Below are 24,564 nucleotides of genomic sequence, written 5' to 3' on the forward strand. Positions count from 1 at the left end.
GTAGATGCGACCTGGTTTTCTATTGGCCCAGTCTCACATTGCTTTTTATTCTGGATCTCACGTGTGTATGTATGTTCGCACCTGCACACGTGCCACCGTGCAAATGTGGAGATCGGGGGGCAGTTTGTGGGAACTGGTGTCCACTCCTTCTACCGCGTGGGTTCTGAGGACTAAAGTCGGGTCATCACACTTGGTGGCACTAATACGGAGTCACCTTATCAGCCCAGAATGCCTGGAGCGTAGTCTCCATTTCTCTTCAAAGATAAGGTATTATCTGGAATGGCAGTTGGCAAGAGGTACTCTCTCTTCACCTGTACCCCTCAACCTGTACCTTTGGCTGGACTGGAGACTATGTCTCACACAGTGTAGGCTGGTCGCGAACTCACTATGTGCCTGAGGGTGGCCTTGAACTCCTGACTCTCCTCTCTCTCTCTGCCTCTTGAGTGTGTGGGCATGATGGTTAAGCTTGGGTGTCAACTTTGGTGGAACTGGAGTCAAGATAAGCCACTGGGCACACTTGCGAGAGGGTTTTTTGATCAGGCTATTTGAAGCGGGAAGGTCCACCCTCAGGGTGTGGCACCTTCTGTTGACAGCCAGGTAAAAGGAGGCCCAAGGGGGAAAGCTTTGCTTTTTGCCTCATTGCTTTCACCTTCTGCTGGTGAGTTCATCTGCTCCGTGGCTGTGGCTGCAGCTGCTGCTCTGGCACACCCTTTTGCTGGCACTGGGACCCAGGTAATTCGTTCTTCCAACCTGGACCACAGACCAGGCACCTTTCAGGCCTGACACACCAGACTAGGACAGCTGAGGCGCCCAGCTGGACTCGTGGAATAAGCAGCTACAGGGTTCTCAGCTCTTTAGTGCGAAGGCAGTCGCTGGGGGACTACACAGAGCACATCGACTAAGCCAATCTGAGAAATCCTTTTTAAGTAGTCATTCTAATTGGCTCTTTTCTTTACGGAACCCTGTTAAAACTTCCCTGTGCCCCCTCTTTCTCCTGTCTCCGGTGATGAGTTCCACTCCAAGGGACACCAGAAGGAAACAGAAACCGCTATCTGTCCCTACTGGGTTTATCTGACTGAAACACAACTGACTCCAGATGCCCCTGTCAATGCTCAGTGCAGAAGCCCCAGCCAGGGAGGGTCTCTGGTCCCTTCCTGAGGAGCCGATCCACCTAAGCGGGCCACCCTCCTCCTCTGTGCTTTCTGAAGAGCACAGGCTTCCTCTGTCACCCCTGAGGTTAAACAAATACGGTTGAGTCAAAGGCGATGGAGAGAGGCAGAGAGGCCTGCATTGAAAACCCTGACTTGGAGACCTGTGCGTTCAGTTTTGCACGTCAGTAGGGGCATTCAAGCCCTGACAGCAGGAAAGAGAAAACAGGAACGGGGTTACGGAGCCGTCGGCTGATACACCAAAGGCCAGTCTGCCCAGGGTCAGTGAGTGAACGTGTGCGGATAATGCTTACCCATTTAAGAAGAGGAGAGGGGCAGACGGGGCCACAGCAGGGTCGTGGGAGGTGCTCTTCGCGGTGAGGAGGCTTTGGACGTGTGAGAGCGCAGGCAGAGCTAGGAGCAGCTGGGCTCCCTGAAAGGAAGAGGTAGCGGCCTGCTCTGGGAATTCCTCCTCCTCCCTTCTCTTTCCTCTTTTCTTCCTCCTCCGTCCTCCCTCCTCCTCCTCCTCCCTCGTCCCTCCTCCCTCTATGGAGGCTGCTCTTACCCACAGGGCAGACCACCTTGGCAGAGGCTGGCAGGAAGAGCAGGGCATCCAGCAGCGCGGAGGTAGCAGCTTCCCGCTGAGAGGCTAGTCTGCTCCTAGGGAGATCTGGACTGTGTGAGACACTCTTATGTCAGGGGACAAAGGGCACCTCGAGGTCAGGTGTTCACAGTTAGTACTTTGGGGTGGGGGCGGCAAGGACGGGTTGAATTACTAACTTAATAGGAAGAACTTTTAAATAACCTTTCCCAGGCTGTACTTTTTTGGCCTTTTAGCCGCTGGCATCTGTAACTTCTAAGTTCGTACGAGTCCTGATTCTCAGACTAGCACACGGCCCTGGATGCCACAGGTCTAGCACTCGCGAGAGCAGAGAGGCTTCTGGGATACAGTAGAGAGGCTTCATGGGTCCAGGCAGGAGGCAGAGCATTGCCTTTGGTCTCCATCTGCTTGACATGGGGACAGGCACCCAAGACTCAGCCCCGAAGCTGCCTTGGGGCTGTGCCCTCGTTAGTTTTGGTTAAACGGTGCTAACGAAGACAGTAAGGGAAACCCTCGGGAAACATCTCAAGGAAAGTGACCTGGAATCATCGTCAAAGGGCTCGGCTCTGCCCTGTGAGCTTGAGGGCTTTGCAACACAATTCCTATCTGGAGCATTTGTCTAGAAGAAGAAAAAAGCAATGCGAGGCAGGGGTCATCGAGGCAGGGTCTGGCTGTCCTGGAACTCGCTGTGTAAAGCAGGCTGGCCTCAAACTCACAGAGATCCGCCTGCCTCTGCCTCCCAAGTGCTGGGATTAAAGGTGTGTACTATCACATCCAGCTCTGTTTTTTATTTCTTAATAATTTTTTTATTTTCAAAATTATAATAGAATTTTCCTCCCTCCAACTCCTTCCATACATCCACTCTTGCTCTCTTTCCCAAATTCATGACCTCTTTTGACTTAGCTGTTCTAACACACACACACAATCCTAAATGCATAAATGCTGCCTTCTTACTTCATATTTTTGTTTTTTATTTCTTTTTAATTTTTAAAAATTATGTTTTATTTTTGAGATTATAATTACATTACTACCACCTTCCCTTTTCTCTCCAAACCCTCCCATATACCCCCTTGCTCTCTTTCAAATTCATTAATTGTTGTTACATACATACTTACATACATTCCTACACACGTAAGGACAGCTTGCTCAGTCTGTATAATGTCTCTTGCATGTGTGTTTTCAGGGCCGACATTCTTGGTATTGTTGACATGAATGGGATAAAGCTCAGGAGAGATCTCAAGCCTACATCAAGAACTACAGGCAACTGTATAACTTTTTTATTTTTTATTTTTTGGTTAGGAGATGGTGGCAAGCTAGTGAGTGTGCATCATTTATAATGACAGTCAGTTCCGATGGTTAAACATTCGGAATCAGGTTAAGACTCTTAGTTCATTACCCTTCCTGATATGCTCGTATTTTGGACTCTAATTTTTACAGGTTTTTGGGGTCCCAGGGCCTAACTAGGTTTAGCAGTTTTTATTACCCCTTCAAGTTTTAGAATATGTTGATTAGCCGGTGTGAAGCTGCACATCTGTAGTCCCAGCTACTTGGGAGGCTAAGGCAGGAGGATCACCTGAACCCAAGAGCTCGATATTGGCTTGGGCGACACAGCAAGAGCCTCTAGGAGGAGAATATAGTGAATTAATGAAAACACCCCAGAGTCACAGCGGCCAGCTGTGATGGTAATTACAGCATCATTGCCCTCTTCCTGGTAGCCCTGGCTTATGTGCCATGCTCCAGCCATAATAGGCTGAGCTAAAGATGGAACTTAGTAAAGAGACAGAAATACAGCCAGTAATTTTCTTTTCCTTTCAGCTTCAAATATGTGCCCAGTGCCTTTGATTCTAGAACTGTGAGTGACAAATAGTGCTGGGTTCTGTAGGTTTAGATGTGCAGACAGGAGGGCAGTGGAGAGGAGCGCCAGACAAGAGGAAACTGGCATGTAGGAAGGCTGGTAACCTCCCCCTTGGCAAAACGCTCAAGTTCTCTTTCATGGTCAGACTCCACACTCCTCTAAGGCCATCTTTATTTTTTTCATAGCCTGGTGATATCTTAGCTCCTTTCTATTTCATTCGTGAGTGGCTACCTGAGTATTTTGTTTGTTTGTCTGAGCCAGGGTTTCTCTGTGTGTATGTCTGTCCTGGTACTCTCTTTGTAGACCAGGCTAGCCTCGAATTCACAGAGATCTGCCTGTGCTACCCAAGTGGTTTAAGTAGGGTTTCCTGGAAAGAAAAATATACGAGCTCCTTAGAAGGCTGCCACAGAGCCTCCCTTAAAGTACCCAGCAGGGCCTCAAACCAACTCCCTGCCTCAGCCTCTTGAGCGAGCGCTGGGAGACAGGAATGTTAGTTGCTGTGTCTTCCATGGGATTGGAGTTAACAGGGAGGAGATATGCGGAGGGGTACTGTCCCCCTCCCCCATGGCCTGCAGGAGGGTCAGGGCACCGAGGGGCCTCCTTGTGCCATGGTGACCTCATCTTAGAGGTGAAAACCAGGGCTCAGAGGCTGTATCAGCTGAATCACGTAGAGAGCCTCAGCGTGTCCTGGGAAAAACCTTGTCCTGACCAGCCAAGACTGGCGGCAATTCTCTACTCTCACCCTCCAGAGGCTTTCTGCGGGGATAAGAAATTCTCTGGCTCTCACGCTGTAGTTGTGAGATAGGAAGAACTGGCTGGAGAACTAGAGAAATGTGTGAGACCGGGTGCTCTTCATAAGTTTATTTATTTTTATTTTATGTACATTGGTGTTTTGCCTGCAATGGGGTGGGGGGGTCAGATCCTGGAACAGGAGTTACAGACAGTTGTGAGCTGCCATGTGGGTGCTGGTCTTCTGGAACCCTGGTCTTCTGGAAGAGCAGCCAGTGCTCTTAACCTCTGAGCCATTTCTCCAGCCTCTCCCCCCCCCCCCCTCACTGGCCGAGTGCTCTTCATGTGTGCTGTGTTCAAGTTCACAGCGTTAGGAAACTTGTTTCCCACACTGAGGATGGAGAGAAGGGTCCTCTAAGCCTCCTCCATTCTCACTCCCAGGCTTGCCTTGGTAGTGATGTGTGTTCTATGAGGTTCTTGGAACCCCAGGGACAAAGCTCCTGAGGCTGTGGCAGGCTGAACCCTAGAAAAACAGCCTCTGAGAGCGGAGAGTGCAGCTGGAGGTGGGAGAAGAGGGGCAGCCACGCTCTTTGTCTCACTCTTCGATTTCCTCTTCCTGCAAGCTATAGGGAAGCTGCCAAACAACCCCCCCCCCAAAAAAAGTCCCAGGGCAGAGAGCTCCCCCTAGCGGCCCAATGGGCCTTCTTGTTGATGCCCCTGTCTGTCCAGAAAGGAGGGGGCAAGCGTTGGAAGTCAAGTTGGGCAATAGTGAGGATGGCTCACTTTCAGATGGATAAAGATCAAAACATGGACACCAAGAGGTCTGTGGTGGTTTGGATGAGAATGCTCCCCATAGGCTCACTCATTTGAGTGCTTGGTCCCCGGCTGGTGGAGCCGGCTGGGGAGAATTAGGAAGCGTCGCCCTGTTGAAGGTGTGTGTCAATGGGTAAGGGTTTTGAGGTTCTAAAAGCCTATGCCAGGCTCAGGAGCTCCCTCTCCTTCTCTCTCTCCCCTCCCTTTCCCTCCCTCCCTGACCCTCTCCCTTCCCTCTCTCTCTCTCTCTCTTTCTCCCTCTCTCTTGCCTATAGATCAGATGTAAGCTCAGTTACTGCTCAGTGCCAGGCCTACCTGCCTCCTGCCATGCTCTCTGCCATTATGGGCACGAACTCTAACCCACTGAAACTGTAAGCCCCAAATAAACACTGTCTTCTCTAAGTTGCTTGTTCATGGTGTCTTCTCACAGTGCCCGCGAAGCAGCTAGGATAAGGTGTTTGCACGCTCATGTTCACAGCAGTGTTCTTCATCACAGCCGAGGAGGAAGATTACCCCGGTTCACTAACTGATTACAGATTAACAAACTGTGGCACAGCCACACACTGGTGGGTGGCTCAGCCACAGGAAGGACAGGGCTTCTGGCACAAGTGCGCAGGGGGTCCCCCAGGAGATACCAGCATGCGAGTCCATCTGTGTGGCTGCGATAGCACAGGTACAAGTCAAGGAGACAGGAAGAAAGATGGTGATTGCCAAAGACTGGGAGGGAGTTCCCTAAGCACAGTCTCAGATGGAGATGACCAGAAAGTTCTGGAGATAAATGAATGCATCGCAGAGGGAACACACCCAATGCCACTCAGTCACATACTTAAAACTGTTAGCATGATAAGGTTGCTATTGTACCTGAAATATGTGAAGACTGTTTTAAAAAAAATCACTGTTAAAAATAAGTCTGACCAGGAGATGGGGAGGTGTTACCCAATAAAGTGCTTGCCTCATAAGCATCAGGGTCTGAATTCAGGTCCTGAGCAAACACATAAGAAACGCTGGCATGGTCACACATGCAGGTAATCCTAGCCCCACGGAAACGGTCAAGACAGGAGGATCACTGGAGCACACCAGCCAGTTTTGTGGAACTGGTGGGCTTCACAATTCTCTGTAGCTCCAGTTCCAGGAGATCCAATGCCCTCTCTGGCCTCTGCGAGCACCAGGCACATACGTGATTGTGGTTGTGGTGGGGGTTTTGGTTATGTTATGTAAATATGTTTTTGTTGTAACCCCAAGTGTGGGGTTCAGGAACAGCCTCATGAGAGGGCATGTGACCGTTGTCAGCTGGAAACCGCCTAGTGTGTGGAGGGCACATGGTTTTTGCCAGCTGGAAAGCATCCTGGTTCAGATTCTGAGAAGGTATAAATAAAGGAGCCCAGAGCAGGGGAAAGAGAGGACACTTCGCTTCAAGACACTTCTAGAGAGAAATGCTTCAGGGAACACTTCAAGGAGGTTGCTGCTGCCCCTGCTGCTGCTGGTCCTTATTGCTGCTTTTGCTTTTGCTGCACTGCTGGACTACTGGACTGCGGGATATCCTGACGATGAAGAGTGAAATTCCCCCAAGGAACTATATCTAAAGAGGTCTACATCCCTGTCCTTACTAACCTCCTCTTTCACTCACCTAGGGTTGGGGGGTTGAAAGGGAGGTGGAGACATTTAGGAACTCAACGACCCTAACCAGCAGGAAGTAGCTAAGGAGAACTGCATCCTCTCTCCCAACTAACCTTCTTTCTCTTCTACCTGGTGTTGGGATGTTGGAAGAGATGGGAGGAAAAGACATAAGAAAGCCAAATGAAGTAGTTTAAAAAAAAAATCAAAGCCTATACATGGTACACAGACATACGTGCAGGCAAAACACCCAAACGCATAAAATAAAAAGAAATCTTTTTTAAAAAGTAGAGACAGCTGGGCACACACACCCAGCACTGGGGAGGCAGAGGCAGGCAGATCTCTGAGTTGGAGGTCAGCCTGGTCTACAGAGTGAGTTCTAGGACAGCCAGGGTTATACAGAGAAACCCTGTCTCAAAAAAAAAAAAAAAAAAAAAATTGGAGAGCCACTGACCTCTGCTCTATACGTGGACTCACGTGTGCGTGCACCCCTCCCATTTACATATACCTACACACACACACACATTTTTAAAAATCCAATTATAAATTGGCTGGAAACTATGTATGAATGGCAAATAGCAACACAAAAACACTGAGAGAAACACCACTGAAACAGCATAGCCTAGAACCCAGACCAAACAGGATCCCCAAGAGGACACACATGACAAGGGGTGGAACCCGTCCCAGCAGGGGTGTGGAGAAGTCTTTCCCATTGCAGAACGTAAGGTGATTCAGCCACATTGGCTACAACCCTGGGGGGTTTGTGTGAACGGTTCTGTTTGTAGAACTGGGGACTGAACTTAGGGATTTACACATGCAAAGCAAATATCCTCTCTCTGAGCCACACCCCCGGCCCCAAGCAGTTTCTTAAAAAACAAAACAAAGAACTAAATATATATTTATCATATGATCATTTAATTTTACACCTGGGCATTTATCCCAAAGAAGAGACTAGCTTCAGAGCCGGACCGTGGTGGTGCACACCTTTAATCTCAGCACTTGGGAGGCAGGGGCAGGCAGATCTCTGTGAGTTCAAGGCCAGCCTGGGCCACAAACCAAGTCCAGGACAGGCAGGGGGATTCTATTACACCGAGAAACACTGTCTTGAATCGCTTCATCCCCTCCCCCCACCAAAACCAAGAGTCCAGCTTCCTCCAGTGAGCAAGTGGTGAAGTAAGCTGCAGTCCGCCCCCACCACGCTCTGCTAGCCACCAGACAGAACGAACTATAAACATGCAGCATGGTTCCCAAGTGTGGAGAAAAGCCCGCCTCAAGTGACATCAGGTGCAGGGCCTAGGGGCCCCTGGACTTCACTGGGACATGTGTGAATTTGCAGTCCTTTCAACAGCAAAGGCTACACAAGCTCCTCCCGCCACCCCCCCCAACAGTGCAGGGACAGCGTGGAAAGGGGTCAAAGGGCAGGGACCCTAGGACTTCTGTCCATCCAGGCCTGAGGCTGCAGTCTCACAGCTAGGTAACACTCTCCTTGTGGCTGGGGATGGGGGGGCGGGGGTCTCGGGCTAGGCTGCCACTTGGTGGTGGAGCACATGAGGCCCTGACTTCATCCCCAGCCCCTCAGACAAGATGTGATCACAAACAACCGTCGGGCTCCAGGTTTCACACAGTAGCTTCTCTGTACAGCTGCTGGCCTTGCACGAAGCGCGTGCTAGAGACCGATTCCTCAGCTTACTTTGCGCTCTCAGCTACCCCAGCCTGGCTTCTAACCCACTTTAAATCAGCCGCTAATATGGCAAGTCAGTGTTCACCCCGCCAGCCGGACACTGGCCTTCAGCCCTTTTGATGATACCGTGGACACGGGCAAGTCTGCCAGCCACAGGTCCTCCGGGGCCTTCAGATGCTCTACTGCCGAGCCACACCCCCGGCCCCCATCGTGTAAATATTTCTGAGTTTTATTTGCAGATACTGTCACAGGCCTAAAAGCTGGGCCGAGGGAACATGTCTTCAGTTATTTCCGGGTTGTTTGTTCTTGCTCAGGGGCCGTTTCAGAGGTGAGAAGTGACATAGAGCACACACCAGCGTTTGCTACTCCCGGAAGTGCTGTACCCCCTACACCGGTTATGACCCCAGGGTAGGGACTGAAAGACCTCTCCATCCTAATCCCCAGAGGCCCGTGACTGAGCTTTGAAGTCACTGGCAGTTCCCAGATCCGGATCCGGGGGTCGTTAAGCTGCGCCGTCTCTCTCTATACACTCTTAATGACGTCACCTCCTGAAAACCTGAAATGCTTCTTCCCACAGCAGGTCCTGTGGAGATCTCCACTTCCAGCTGGAGCCGATGGTGATGTCCCTTTGCTGTCATTTCTGGTAAGATGGCTGTCTGCTTGCTGAAGTTGAGTCAGCCAGGGTTGGCACCCAGCCTCTACCTGTCACTTCCTCAGAGCTGGGCACCTCTTCAGAAGACCTAAGGGGACACATGTTGTTCACGATGGTCAGGGAGGCGGGGGGGGGGGGGTGTTGGCTGACCCTGTTGGCCACACCTAAGCTGCTCCAGCTCTAAACCTGTACTACTCAGGATGCTCCATTCAGGAGTCCTGTGGCCTTGTGTACATGCTGTGGGCTTGCACGGCTCGGGCCCCGGAAGCCTAGCTAGGTACAATGAGGGAACAAAGAAAGGACAGACACGCAGACACGTGCACAGAAAAAGCGGGGATCGGGCGGGCTAGGCTCACTCCGAGGGAGGAGCTCCAGCATCCCGGAAACTCATCAATTGTTCAGAGTTGAACAGGAAGTGGGGTTGTTCCACGAAGCTTAACGAGGAGGCGGGGCCGATGGTATACAACTGAGGCAGGTTTAGCTAATCTCAGAAGGAGCCATCTTTGTAGGAGCACAGGATATAAGCGTCCTGGGGAGAAGGCTACAGCAGAGACTTTTCTGCTTACCCTGTCAACATTTGCACGGGACTAGAGGAAGGCTTTGCCGTGCCCCCAAGCCATGGGTCTAAGATACTGGGATCCTAGACGTGATCATGCCTCTGTCAAACCATAGACTCACCCAGGACTTTGCTCACTTCCTGCGAGTGCATTGCTGGACGTTTTCTAGGTTTCCCCATGTCTCAGAGGGAGAGATGGGATGGGATCATTGCCGAGAGCCTTTCCCACTCTTAATCTAGCACTCTTTTGTAGCACGCAGGCCTGCTCTTAACCAGAACTGGCTGCGTGATGCATAGGGAGACATGAGTCACTGGGATCCTTTGACTATGAGGGAGCTGGAGAAAGTGAGCCACCTCTCTTGCTCCTGTCCTGTACCAAGTACCCCACGTCCCGTGCAGCTCAGATGGGGAGACTGGGAGGTGCAAGCACACTCTTCAGACATTTGCCAGAGATGCGGGCATGCTGAAATGGCGGCCGAGTAGCCTCGGCCAACAGGCTGTGGAGAATGGCGGCCTGGGAAAGGATGCTTCATGATCCGGAGATACAGGGCCATGGCTGAGCAGAGGAGAGACACAGGCTTGGGGCAGAGGCCAGTTCAGACAGGCTTGGCACAGAGCCACGCTTTCCAGGTCACTTTTTAAGGAGCCTTAATCCAGTAACATACACATAATATTTAACGTTTTGTCTGCTCAGAATCACACAGCGTGATGGCGCTAACCACCCCCACAGTATTGGAGAACCCTTTTCAAAGCTGCATCCAAGGCTTGCATTCTCCCCAGCGAAACTACTCGAAACACCAGAGCTCTTCATGTCTCGGCCTCCCAAGTGCTGGGATTCCAGGTGTGTGTCAGGACAGCTGGACGAGGCTGCTCTAAATAACAACTTCCCTTTCCCTCTCCTCCATCCCTGACGTACCTGGAGTTTGCTACCTGGAGTTTGCTCTTCCAGACTCCACATAACAGTGTTACTTGTCTTTTTGTGTCTGTCCCTTTCACCGAACACAATGTCCTCAGGGTTCATTAGCACTATAGTTTATGCAAAAAGATTTTAAGGTGGAGGAGGTGTCACAGTCTGTCTCCTGGACATTTGCGAGTGTAAGTATGGGTAGGCCCAGAGCTCCAGAATTGCCTTCAATCTTTCGGGGGCATACATCGGAGTGGGATTGCGGACGCCCAGGGTGATGCAAGGCCTCTCGGAGTTAGGAGTGGGGGTGCCCAGGCTTGGGATCCGAGGCTTCGCCTATCTGTCACCGTGGGGCAGGTGAGCCTCACAAATGGCCTACCCGCCCTGAGCCGCACCTTCCTTTCTGCAGCCCATTTTCATGGACCGCCTAGGGCTCCGACTGTGTCTGTATGCTGACAGGCCAGTGACTCAACAGACACGGAGTGTGCTTTATTTATCGTTAGTGTGCAGTGTGGGCACTGGTCTCCAGAAACCTCCAGAGGACTGGCTTTGTGTCTGGCCCCCCATGAGCCCAGTTCCATACTTCCCCTTAAGCCTCACGGCAAAGGGGCACATGGACTGGTCAAGGACCCTGCTGCTCTCATCCCCTTAGAGGCAGCTGTATTAACAACATCCTTCTAGCTTCCATTTTTAAAGCCCTCAGGGGGACCGAGTGGAAAGACACAAAACACATGAGGTGAGCGTAGCCCAAGGCGGCAGAGGCTGTGTCACAGGTGACTGGGTGCAGGGGGCATCCGTTTGCAGGGCAGGAAGGTTCTGCGTGATGGGCTGGTTGTATGGTCGGGTCGGGGGTGGGGTGGGGGAGGGCATAGTGAGGGCTGTGGGGCCAAAGCTTATTTCAGTAACTAGAGTTTCCTCTGGTCAGCAACGATGGACGCAAACCTGGAGATAAACATATCTTTAAACAAGCCGGTGAGAGACGCTGGGGAACATAAATATTGGGGCTCGCTCAGGAAACTCCTCCACCAACTCAGCCCAGCTGCAAACAGCTGGGGCTTACGTCCCAGACGTTCAGGAGAAATTCCTTTTTGGCCCTTCTGGGAGTAGATTTGACCTTGAAATCCTCCCTGGTCCACAACCCAGCAGGGAGAAGTCTGGCCTAGAGACCAGTACTGTTTCCGTTCGTTTCCTGGCCCTGATCGCTGTGCATGGAGGAAGAGAAGCATTTTTGTTGTGATATATATATGCAAAGAGAAAAAATGAGAGAAAAAGAAAACGAGGCAGTTGCTGAGCAAGGCTTGAGAAGGGATACTGTCTCAGGAAGTGTACCATGGAAGGCAGATTTGGGGGTCTTGGGGGGTGAGTGGAGGTGGGACGGTGGCAGGGTACAGGCTATTTTGTCTCCTGGACACTTCTGCTTGATACCTTCACAGGCAATGGCCGTCCCGTCACTGTGAGCTTCGTCTCCCTTCCCGCTGCCTCTCTGAGGAAGAGGAATCCACAGGCTTGGGCTTAGGAGAAGCCCTGACTGGAGAGGCAGAAATTGCACGGGCTGTTTACTCACCTACAAACACAAGTATTTGGGAAGTGATTCTAAGGGTGTCAAGAGGACTCCTCAGGGCCACCCAAACCCTTTCAAGGCTTCAGACTCTCCCAGGAGAGTTAGGAGTTGGACACTCCCAAGCTGGGCTGATGGTTTTAACAGCGTGCTGGTACTCCTGTGCAATCAGAAAGGGCCGGTCAGTCCCTGGAAGTCACCCAGGAATGGGGGCTCTCTCTCTTCTTCTTCGTTCCTATGCTAACTTAAAAAAAAAAAAACTCTAGAATTTTACAGCTACTGATGTGGGTGCGTGTCTCTGGGTGTATAGGCGCACATGTGTGCAGGTGCCCATGGAGGCCAGAAGAGGGCATTAGATGCCTGGAAGCTGGAGTGGCTGAGTGTGAGCTACCTGGTGTGGGTGCCGGGAGTTGAACTCTGGTCCTCTTGCAAGAGCTCAGGCACTCTTAACCACTCAGCCATCTCTCCAGCTCCCCTGACACTGTTTTGAGGAGGCAGAGCCCGGAGAGGCTAGCTCACTGGAGAAAATACTTCCTGTGAATGAGATGGGTGCTGAGGACACAGTACTGTGGGAAAAGTGGTTGATGGACAAGCATAAGGAGCCTGGCTCCATCCCTAGAACCCACAGGAAACCTGGGTATTGTATGTGCTGGAGAGCAGAGGCAGCTTAATCAGCAAGTATGCAGTCCCAAAGAGAAACCCTGTCTCAAAAAGCCACATGTTCATGGCAGACACTCCTTTCCCCCCTCCCCAATGGGGTTTCTCTGTGTAGCTCTGGCTGTCCTGGAACTCGCTCTGTGGACCAGGCTGCCCTCTAACTCAGGGCTCCACCTGCCTCTGACTCCTGAGCCCTGGGATTAAAGGCGTGTGCCAGCACCTCCCAGCTCACATTTAAAACAAAACAAAACAAAACCAGAATGGCTCCTATTCCAGGTGCACAGGGAAGGGAGGGAGGGAGGTGCCTACTCAGGCAAGGGTGGGAGAGGAGAAGCACCTGCAAATTCAATGACACAGGCTCACAGGGACCTAGGAGGGCAGAGATGCCTGAGTGTTGGAGAGCAGATACCAGGACCAAAAGCTGGGCTAAGGGAAACCTGGGCCCGGTAGGGCTATTGAGGGGAGTGATTGAGGGTGATTGAGGGGAGCAGAACTGGGTTGGGAGGAAGTATGACTCTTGGCCCTATAAAAGCTCTTCTGGGCACCCCTACCCTGTCCCAAACTGTCTGGTCACCGTAGGTTTATGTTGTCATTTTCATTTCCACCCGAGCAGGCAGAGTCACTCGTACCCGTGCAATGCCGAGTGCGGTTCCTGCATCCACGGAAGAGACAGCTTGTCTTTGGAGGTGGACAGGACGATGGATAGAGAGAGATGGGAGTCCACAGCGGTGACATGTCCAGCTGGCGGGCCCCCTGGCTGTCTTTCCTGTTCCTTAAGCAATTGTTCCTTGCGTGATTTGGGCCTGTGTGGGGTCTCTCGGGAGCAGGTCTCCCCTACCTTGCTGTGAGTCCTTTAGGCCTGACAGAAACGCTATCAGTCGAGGAAGCTGTAGGAGGGGAACTGGGAAGAGGCACTGAGGGCCTCCGGGCTCCAGCTGGTCTGCCCTGGGCTGACGCTGCGGCTTGCTCCCACCCTGCCTTTTCCTCCCACGATTCCTTCTGCATTAGCTCAGTGTAGCATTACCCCAAGGAGCACATCCAAGTTGGCAGGAGTCACACATTAGGCCGTTTGCCTTTTTAACAAAGTTTATGATTTAAGCCTTGTGCTCTTAACACCTTCTTTGCGAGCCTCAGAGGGAAACAAAAATGTTGCCGTTGTTTATTCGCTTCCTTCTTAACATGGAGACCCTCGCTTGGCCGACGCCTCTGTATGTGTCGGCACAGCTGTACGCTTACCCTGTGTGCACACATACGCCTTGAGCACGCATGCTCAGGAGAACCCTGGTTACGGTTCACGCCCTGGCAAGTTTCCAGGACATCAAATGAGCCTACCCACACCCCCTTGAAGGACTGTTACCTGCACTGGATTCTGAGAGGTTGTACCATACCACCAGGGTGGGTTCAGCTTCCGAGAAACCTCCGTGGGAATTCCTGGGGGTAGCTGGGAGGACCAGGGAATTCGGGGAGGGGAGGAGGCCTCGGATGGCGAGAGACTCACCCAGGACCCTGAACATCAGGGTCAGAGCCCAGCTGCCTCCCTCCCGGCTGCTTCTCAGGACAGACAGGGTCCACCTGGGGCTCATCGCCACAGCCTGGAGACGGGGAGGGGGGTGTAGACAGGCCCTCTCACCTGACATCTGGAGGCTGGAGCTGAAGCTGGGCCAACTGTGGGAAAGGAACGTGCTGGGATAAGAAACTAGTGGGATGTCTCCACGTAAGCAAGCCCTTTTTAATCGCTTGGTTAAGCTCAGCCCTGCCCATAGGCCTCTGGAGGACTTGGCGGGGGGGCGGGGAGGGGAAGGAGCATCCTTGCTTACAGAGGCTTGTGGCCAATGAGGAGATGGGAGAGGGGAGGCAAGTTGCATGTCTTAGAGGGAGAGAGGTGGAGATCAAGGCACCTCGTGCTCTAAGGCTGAAGGATGAGCATCTAAGCCGCCTCTGCACAGTTAAATCTGAGTGGGGAGCTTAGGCACGTTACAATAGGAATGTCAGCATGCCGTGACAGCCTGGCCAGAGAAGCTCATATTGGGGCTTGCCGTGTCTCATTTGTCACAGCAATGAAAAGCCAGGGCAGGCAGAGTTCCTATTCAGGAGCTCATCCCTACAGAGGTGGCGGCACACCTGCTGGCATCTGGGCTTCTTTCTTCCTAAAGCAGAAACAATATGGTTGCTGGCATGTAATTGCTTTGGGAAAGGAACTGTGGCCCCACACCTAGGGGACTGCAGGAAGGCAGGCCACAGTCACAAGGAGTGGCCCAGGGAATATGAGGGAGCAGATGGTGGTGACCCCTTCCCGCTCTGGGAAACTTCGTGTTCTAGGTGTCCTAGGCCCTAACCTTCTCATCTTTGGCTGATTCCTCTCTTTGGGGGATTTCATGTGGTGAGAGATGGCACTCAGAGCAGCACCCTTCCTGAAGGGCGATGTACATTGTCAGCATCTCCACGGGCTGCCCATGGGTTTCCAAAGCAAGGTTTGGCTCTGAAGTGAATCCAATGTAAGAGATGACGCTTGGGCGCCAAGCACACCTTTTCATGGCCATGGGCTTGATGCTTTCTCGTGCATCCTTTCCCCCTGATGGCGTAGGAATGGATCCCTGAGGTGTGTGGGGGAAGGGCGCTATCTCTAATGGAAAAAGTACAAGGCCGGAGAACATAGGCTTCAGGTGACGTCTCCAAGGCCATGGGCACACATACCGAGTCAGCAGCAAAGCTCATCGGGGAAGCTGCTCTGCATCTCAACTCCACGGTCGAGGCTTGTGCCATTTCTTTGCCGGCTCGGTAGGGCTGGCATTCTGTCTCCGCTGTTGGCCTCCCTTAGACGCAGCTCCTCCTAGCAGGCATGGCCTTGTGGGAATGTCAGCGTCCTGCGTAGAAACAGCCTGCGGAGAATGGCGTAACAGAGCGGGCCTGCGCACGGCTGTGGTGTCCTACAGAGCTGTAGGGGTCCTGTGCCACCCGTGTTAACGCGCTTTCTGATGCTGCAACTTGCCGTCTGAGAGCGCCGTTCGTCAGGGGTAAAGGTTGGTTTGGCCGGAAGTCTGAGCGGATGGGGCTGCCATCCTTTCACATCCGGTGGGCCCTCCACGTACATGCTAACACAGCAGAAGACCAAACTGGGGTGGTAGTGTCCCAGCTGCCTCTTTCCCCATGACGGGGTGCCACCCTCATGACCTCATTGAACCCAGAGTACTTCCCAAAATCCTTACCTCTAATACCATCAACACAGATTTGGAAGGTAAGTTTCTAACACCTGAACTTTTGGGGCGCACAAACATACCATTATACCCCACGAACCGCTGTGTCCCATGGGGGGCGTTGTCTACTCTCAAGATGACACAGCAAAGGGGTGAGTTAGGTACCAAGAACATTGGTGAGGCGCTACTAGCCGCATCGTTCCTTCCCAGTAAAGTTTAGCCTGAAGGTGGCCAGGACATCAAGCGATTGACTCCCAGGAAATCAACGGTGTTCAAAGCCCAGCAGGAGCACGGACACTCTGACTCATATCCAGCCTCACAGAGAGCAGGTTAGACGAATCTTCTTGTGTTCGTTTCATTTTTTTTTGAGACAGGGTTTCTCTGTGTAGCCTTGTCCGTCCTGGACTCGCTTACAGGGCTCCACCTGTCTCTGCCTCCCTGAGTGCTGGGATCAAAGGCATGCGCCACCACGCCCGGCTCAGATGCATCATTTCTAGCTCCTCTGAACCCCTAGCCAGCATCTGGCCCTGATGCCCCCACCCTTCTGAGGCTGGCAGGACTGTCTGGTGCCACTGTTCCGTTCCCTGGCCCTGAACCTCTGATGGGACCCTGGGCTCTGTATGGAGCCAGAGAAACCATTGACAGAGGAGTGAGCCAGGCCTGTTCTCTAGTTGCCTTTGTAGCTCTGGGCTATTTAGCTTGCATTTTAGCCTCTTTACCAGGAGTAGCGTGAATACCTGGCAGGCACCGGGCCCATGGACATGCTCATGGACAATGCCTGAAGCAGGGACACTTTCACGACTCTCAGCTGCTTCTCCCTTCCGGGCCCCAGGAGCCTCCCCCACCTCAGAGCCAGCAAAGTGCTCATTTTCCAGGGCTGCCATAAGTACTCTCTCCCCTTCTTCTTGGTTAGTTTTTTTTTCAGCTCCACAGGACTGAGGCGCTCCTACCTTATGAGTTTGCGCAGGTTGGATGACTGGTGATGTGAGGTGTTGCTCTCTCCAGCTGGCCACGCCTTCAAGGATGGTAGAGTTTTTACCACACAGGCACATCCCAGAGTGCAGCCATCATGTCTGGGCCTTGCTCTTCAGCCAAGTGGTGCTCCCAAGACCTACACAGGCCGCTAGCCCGGGTACCTGGGTGAGTTCTGCCCACACAATCTTCTCAGCTCAGATCACCTGATACCCCTAACTCAGGTCAAACTCAGCTCGTAAAGACCAACCTGAGGATCTGGAAAGCGCTGCTCTTCTGGGGATTTCCCCAGCAGCTGGCCCTGGGATTAGACTCCTCCCCTTGCTCAGAAGCAGCCACAGCTGTGAGGAGGACCAATTCTGGGGAGCCCTCGCCACACCTTTGCTGGCTGGCCTAAGATCCTTGCACTGTCTGTGCTTCATCTGTGAAATGGGTAACAGGGTCTCCCTCAAGGGACGGCTGTGAAGATGGGATGAGGCAAGCAGAGCTTGACAGACAGCGATGGAGCTGATAGTGCTAGACCTTGTAACCAATGTTTCTAACAGGGGTTATGGGATGTGGTCTTGGAAGAGGCGCATGTGTACTGGGAAAGCACAGTAGAAGATTTATGACTCCTGATGTTGACCAGGGAAACTTCACACAGACCACAGAAGAGGGGGCATGGCTTACTGGGAGACCTTGAGAGCCTGATACCCAGTTTCAAGCACCCACCCAGTCCTTGGCCAGTCTCTTATAGCTACAACCTGCTCCTTGCCCCTCGCCCACACACAGCTGGATCCTTTAAAAGCAGCTCGGGGATAGGCAAAAAAGCAACCCTGTGCTTTAGGGGAATTTTCAAAAAGGAAGACGTAATTATGTATTATGCTCATGCCTGTCTTATTGCCATTTAAAACAAGACTGTGCATACTGTGTGGCTTTATGCAAGCTTGTGATCTGTGTCCACTCCTCTGGAGCTAGCACCGGTCAACAACTTAGTGAATTAAAAAAAAAAAAAAAAAAAAAAAAAAGGAAACCCTGGAAACTGCTGACCATCGCGGGGTGCTTGTGGCTTTACAGCCTGGGGCACAACATCCATTCTGCTGGGCAAGTCATTCCTGTTTCCCATGATGCAACCCTGTGCAGCAGCATCCTTCAGCGTGGCAAACAGGGCCAGGTACTTACTCCTCTGCCTGGCAGTATGTCTAAACAGCTGTTCTGCCAGGAAAAGGACCTGAAAACACTCGATTCTCTCATTCCACAATTCCTACAGACCAACACAGCCAGGGGCCTCGATTCCCACGGGAGCGGGAGGGAACAGAGAGACCTAGTTTGTGAGACAGGTCTCCCCACGTGCCACAGGCCTCTCTCCAACTCCAAACCTTCCCGCCTGACTCCCGAGTACTGGGAGCACAGGCAAGGGCCAAGCTCAGCATGATTTTCTTCTTCCTTCCTCAGACATGGATAAAAAGCTAATCGAGTATGAGCACCCTAAAATAAACGCCCCAGGACACTTTTTATGGATACCAGTTCTCAGGAGGTCCCAGAGCAGACAATGACATCCACAATTGCCCATGGGCCTCCCGACTCTTTTCCTCCTGATGCTCACGCTTTGCGGACACAGCGCATGTCTGAGGTGGCGGCCATCAGAACGCACCCCTGAAATGGGAATGCCAGTTCTACCCAGCCGGCTCCTCTGCCATCTTGGTGTGAACTATTCAGTGCCTCCCGGGTGATGGATCTGACGTGCATAACCTGCTCAGGAATGGAGTGAAAAAGGATGTTGGAAGTGGACTTTGGAAGATAACCGGAGTTGGAGCGGGGATCTGAGGGCGAGATATCTGTTGGGACCAGCCCAGCAGGTGTGAGAGAAGGCACTAGCGGGCCAAGTCGGCTGCGAATCTCTGGGAATGTGGAGTGCTCGGGTTCTAGGGTGCCCCTGGAGGACCTCCTGGGGACCTGGTCTCTTCCTGCTTTTCCAGATCATAACACGTCTTGTCACAGGGGCGTGGACAGGCTGGGATGGACTAAAGAAGGCTGCAGCACACAGTTTTTAAATAAGTTTATAATTTCCTGATGGATTTAGTTTGTGAATAAAAAAAGAAAAAAAAATTGAACAAAGTGTTTACAATAATTACCAAGGCAAGGTCGAACAGAACACAACATCTTTGTAATGTCATCATCAGGCCTGCAATTCCACTCTAGTAGCTGCTGCACGCATGTGCACAGTTCAAGATGGCAGCCGTGGCTGCTGCACACAGACCGTCAGGCTGCCACCTCTGCTACCTACAGGGACTCAAGCTACAGGAAGCCAGTGCCCAGTGTTCTGGGCTCCCCACTAAAGTGCAACATGCCTCTTCTGAGGGAGGGGTACAGAGGAACGTCCAAGTCCCCATCCTGGGACGGCCTGCTGTGCACGGTCTGCTCGGGGCAGCTGGCCAGTGGTTGGCACGTGCCTCAGATGGGACTGGATGCCTGAAAGGATGGATGTAACACTGGTGTGGCGGGGGAGGGGGGCTGGGCTGGGGTGCTCACTGTGGCATAGGGGTGGATCTCCTTGCCTAAGCCTGGTTCGCTTCCTTCCCTGACTCCGGCATCTCCAGAGCCAGTCGGTTTGGGTCTAAAAAGCTTCAAAGGGAAGAATCTATGATCTGAAGCCAGAAAGAGCTGAGCTCTGAGGACCGCCCTTGGCACCTGGCCCACAGGCTTCAGGAGACCAGGCTGCCCTATTGGATGGTCATGATGAGATAGCACCAAGTGGGCAGGAAGAGGTCCTGTGACCCGGCATGCAGGGGCTCCAGGCCCAAGCCCAGGTTACCACACAGCACTAGGCACACGAGGCTTGATCCAATGTGAGGGTGAGGGTGGTTCTGGGGTCACCAACTTTGAAACCTCTACCCAGAGGTCCTGAGGATGTAGAGAAAACCCTGACACAACTGAGAGTCTCTGAGCCCCAGATTCTCATTTCTCCACTGAGCAGGTGTCTCTGGATCCCACAGTCACCTGACTCAAGGGTGGTCAGTGTTTCCCAAGGGCTGGCCTGCCTACCACCTCACCAACCTGAGGGGGAGGAGCTAGGCTGCCCATAGCTTGAATTCCTTTGTTAACATGATATTTATGGGTTTGCATTTTTTTAAAACACAGCTCTTTAAATTTTCAGATCTATAACTACTTTTTTTTTTTTTTAATATTTTAATATTCTCAACAATGGACACAATGTAACTGCCCTGTTCTCTGATTCACACAGACAGTATCAACAAGCAGAGAAACAAAAGAGGAGGCGGGACAGATACCTCCTCCCCCAAATCAACCCCTAAAATGACTTCTCCCTCAAAAGAGGCAGGAGGAGAAATACCTACAACAGGGTCACAGCACTTGCCAAACACAGCGGGAAGAATCAGGAGACACTTGGTTACAATTTTGACACTAAAAAGTTTGCAAAGTTTCTGTTTAAAAAGAGTACAGACAGCCATTTTGTTCAGAAGGGCCCCCAAGTAATTCATGTTTTCTTCTTCCCTGAACATCCTCTTAGTTCATAGGAGGAGACATGTCTTTGAATGGTCCGAAGCTCCGAGGCTGGCAGTGACGGTGGGTGCCCGACGGGCCTGCGGCGCAGCCTTCTTGCTCCTTTCCCACGACCCTGGACTCTGCAGGCAGGAGGTGAAGCACACTTGAGTTACGGATACTGCCGACCCGGGGTCTGCCGGGACTTTAGGTCTGTGGGTGTCGCGTTCTACACAGCGATATCCTTGCTTTGGCCCTTCTTCAAAGACCTGGAAGGAGGCCAGCGGGCCTGTGCTTCAGTCAGACAGGAGGGTGTGATGCCAAACCAGCCCCAGTGTCAACAGTGGAAGGGCAGGACAGTAGCACGGGAGAACCATCTGCGCCGACTTCATCTCTCCCAAGGGAGGAAGGGAGCCGACACACTCTTCCCAGGGGGTCACACAGATGGACGGGCCACAGCCACGGCACCATCTGCGGCACCTGCAACACGGTGGTCTCAGTCCAGTCTGCTCTCCTTGAAGTTTTAGAGCCCACTGGCGAGTGAGAAGTAGACTCAGGCCTTTGAAGATGTGCGAGAACAGAGGCTGGCAGGGACTGGAGGGCTCCCTCCGCACTGCTGACTTCTGCCTTGAAGTCCTTACTGCGCTCACTCAGATGGGCCACCAGTCGCTCGCTGAGGACCCGGGACAGACGTCTGCTAAGGGCTGCATGTGCTGCCGCTTCGGCAGGAGTCCCGGCTCGCGGTCCGGACAGCTTTCCTTACTGTCATCTTCACGATAACCTTCACTTGGGGTGCGGGAGGGTATGCGGCTTGACAATGGGATGGAAGGGACGGCGATGATCCTAGCCAACCTTCAGTGAGCTCTCAAGGCCAGATGCCCTACAAAACCCAAGAGCACGAAGTCATGGGATGGCATGCCCTAGAGCAGTGGCAGTTACACGTTCAGTAGACACTGGCTCAATGAATGAATGATATACAGTCGGTAAGACTCAAATGCCAGATACCCTATCAACTTCATCTAGCACAAAGGCCATGTTTATGGTTCAATGTTAGCCCCACAGTCTCCAGAACCATGGAGTCACTAGATCACCACCTAAGCAGGAGACCCCTGTACTGTGGTGCAGAGATCAGACAAAGCCTGATCTGCAAACTTGCCTTCTCCAAAAGCGTGTGTCCCGGAGGGCCCCGCAGCTTCTCTGCAGGACCTGATGGAGAAACGTTTTAAAATAAAGAGAAGGAGGTGCTAAAGAGTAGGTCGTACGTCCAGTTAGCAAGGGTGGTGGACGGAACTTCTGCTAACACACAGCAGACGGGTGCAGGTAAGGAGGTCTGCCGGTGGGGGTCTCTCCCGGGCGTAGAGCTGGCCATCAGTGCTAGGCTGCTCCTGAGGGCCTGGACCCTTCTGTCTTCTGGATTCCACTGTAGCCTGAGAAGCTGTTAGTAGGTGGTGGTTCGTTATGTTAGGGGAGTAAAATAAGAGCCTAACTTTCCTATCCTGGAAGGGAACTGAGCAGCAATGATCATCATTTCTTCCTAATGTCCATTCCAGGTGGCCAGGCTGGGGCTTTCGAAAGCATCTCAGTGAGAGGTTCACGGCAGAGTCCATTCGAACCCTTATGAAGAACATAAAGGTTCCCAGCATCACACAAAGGAACACTTTATGGCAGGGAGGAAGGGGAGGCAGGGATGTGGCTGGCTAAGTGAATGTGACGGTGGTGGCTGCGTGAGCTCCGAGGTTGAGGGCTGTGTGTGTTTAGAAGCAGCATTGCGTTGAGTGAGTTAGAAGAAATGCTCAGCAGAGACCCCAGCAGCCTCATCAGAAGATGGCAGTGTATAATGAAAGTTTGGTTTCTTCAAAGACTCACCATGTTCTGTAAATATGTTTTTGTTTTTAATCCCAAGTGTAGGATTTTGGTTTGGGCTTTAGTTTGTCCACAGCTGATAACTGCCTCCTGTGGGGCGTGGTCTTCACCTGCTGGTGACAGCAGGGAGAAGGGGGTCTGTGCCCCCTCTCCCCTCTAAGCTTCTCTCTCCTACCTAGGGTTGGGGGGTTGGAAGGGAGAGTTTAAAAACGAGCGCTGGTGTAGTGTCTGTACAGGGTGTCTGCTTGAGGGACTGAAGAACGGCTTGTGTGCTGCACTGCCTCTCACATAATCAGGCATAATAGTGCCTGATTATGTCTGATGGCTGCCGTCTACACCCGGGGTAAACCTGCACAACGCCTAGACCCTCAGCTGGATCTGTATCTCACTTCAGCATGGCGCTGGCCGAGGCCAGCAGGTGTGCATGGATGGGAAAGGCAGTCAGCTGACACAAATGGATATGCCCAGTCCCCTAAACAGAACGTGCCTCAGGGTAATAATACTGACAACAACGATCCTCAACTGCCAAGTGGGATTCCCCAGGCACAGGTGGCTTCGCCATCCAAGCCCACGGATCCCATAATAGTGAAAAACAAAGGATGCGAGGCTGGGAAGGACATTTCTGGGAAGATTGAGGGCAGAAGGCACACCTGGAGTGCCACGATTCAACTGAGCATGCCTCACAGGATCGCCATACCTCTCCCTGTCAGAGGCTTCTCCAAGGATGGGAGCTATGCACACTGATGAGCATACTCACAGCAGGCATCTGAGAGCGGTTTTTGAATGAATGAATGAATGAATGAACGAACGAACAAACGAACGAATGAATGGAGGAGGGAACGTGTATGAATAAGACACACTCAGTCTCTAGGCAGGACACGAGGCTGTGGCTCTGAGGATGGAAGGATGGACTTTAAGAGCAAAGCTGGGAAGGTGGGCAGTGGAGCACATACTTTAGCAACCTGTTTTAGAGCAGCGTGGGGCAAGGTGGTGGGAGCAGAGAGCATTGTGGGTGGTGTTCAGGAGGATTCAGCCTGGCCCTATGGGACATCTTCCCTTGAGAAGCAAACTTGTAAGCAGTGGCAACATGGCTCTGCACGTTAAACCTTCTTCTCTCCAGTCAGACATTTAACCTGACAATGAGGCACAGGCAGGTCAAAGGCCTTCAACAAGCGAGAGCAGGGTGGCTGCTGTGTACATCCTCCTGCCGTCCGAGAGCAGTGCAGGTGAGACAGGCGGCAGGCAGGCTCACAGCGGCTGAGCGCCACGCTGCACGAGGCCTGCCTGTACCCGCTGTTCGTGACAGCAAGCAAGGATGGCAAACATGGCGGTGGCGGCACAGAGAGGGCAGTGCTCGCTCTCCTCCTTGTTCCTGGCCACCTCCTCCCTCCCTCTCCGCCCTCTGAGGAGAAGGTCCTCAGGCTAATGCTTCAGCAGCAAGCTCTCAAAGCACACAGCTCTGAGTGGGCTTCCGGCTTTCTGTCCTGTTCCTGGAAGAGCAGAGTGCCAGCCTCCCAGTTCTGCTCTCTGCTGCTGATGCCGAAGGCAGTTCTTCATGGAGACCAGGGAGATTTGTGCAGAGACGACATTCCAAGCGGAAGGCGGAGGACGATGACGAACGGGCTGGATGCGCATGTCCAGCTGGCAGGGTCTGGTACGGAGGCAGCTCAGACACCCCTTCCTCGGCTTCTCTTCTCCGGCTCCGAGGTCACCTTCCTTGGAGCAGTCAGGAGGACTCCTCCAGGGCATTGACAACTTGCTCCAGAATATCGGGGCAGTGATCGGCTATCTGCTGGAGAATGGCGTTGGCGAATTCCTGCAGCTCTGCGTTGTCCCCCTCGACCTTCTCCAGCTCGTTCTGAAGCTGAAAGAAAAGGGAGAGGAGAGTTCAGGCAGAGTTCAGCCTCTTCGTGTTGAGTGGGGACTCATCAGGAGAGGAAGGACAGAGTTGGCGTGCCTGTGTAAGAAGTCAGTGCTAAGCCTGAGGCTGACAGATACCATAGCCCGCTGCCGAAGAGACACAGCGCAGTGCTTGCTGCCTTCACTACCCACTAGACAGTGCTCTAAAGCTCTGACAGTTACTGAGTGCCCACGTCACGCGAGGTCCGAAAGACAAGAGGCTTGGGTCTTTGTCCTGAAACTCCTTGTGGGCTAATGGCAGAGCAAGCATGTCAACAATGAGTCAACTCAGTACAGCAAAGGCCCCCAGGGAGACACGAGGACACGCTGAGAGGGAACACACCGCTGCTTCGCTCTGGGGAGTCTGAGAAGGAGTCACTACAGGTGG

The 24,564-nt window shown here is 52.6% G+C and overlaps 1 protein-coding gene across 4 annotated transcripts in view; it reads right to left on the bottom strand.

Annotated features, from left to right (window-relative positions):
- Positions 1–18,963: 18,963 nt before the first annotated feature.
- The window catches only part of Erc1 (ELKS/RAB6-interacting/CAST family member 1), a 269,824-nt gene continuing 264,223 nt past the window's right edge, over positions 18,964–24,564 (bottom strand). For all 4 annotated transcript variants that reach the window (XM_055604168.1, XM_055604166.1, XM_055604167.1 and 1 more), the window contains one exon: positions 18,964–24,141. In XM_055604168.1, the coding sequence (XP_055460143.1) occupies positions 24,004–24,141 (138 nt within the window). In that variant the 3' untranslated portion in view covers positions 18,964–24,003. The remainder of the gene's footprint in view (positions 24,142–24,564) is intronic.

The sequence above is a fragment of the Psammomys obesus genome, unplaced genomic scaffold (genome assembly GCF_907164565.1).
Source record: "Psammomys obesus unplaced genomic scaffold, mPsaObe1.curated_primary_1811, whole genome shotgun sequence".
Lineage (NCBI taxonomy): Eukaryota > Metazoa > Chordata > Mammalia > Rodentia > Muridae > Psammomys > Psammomys obesus.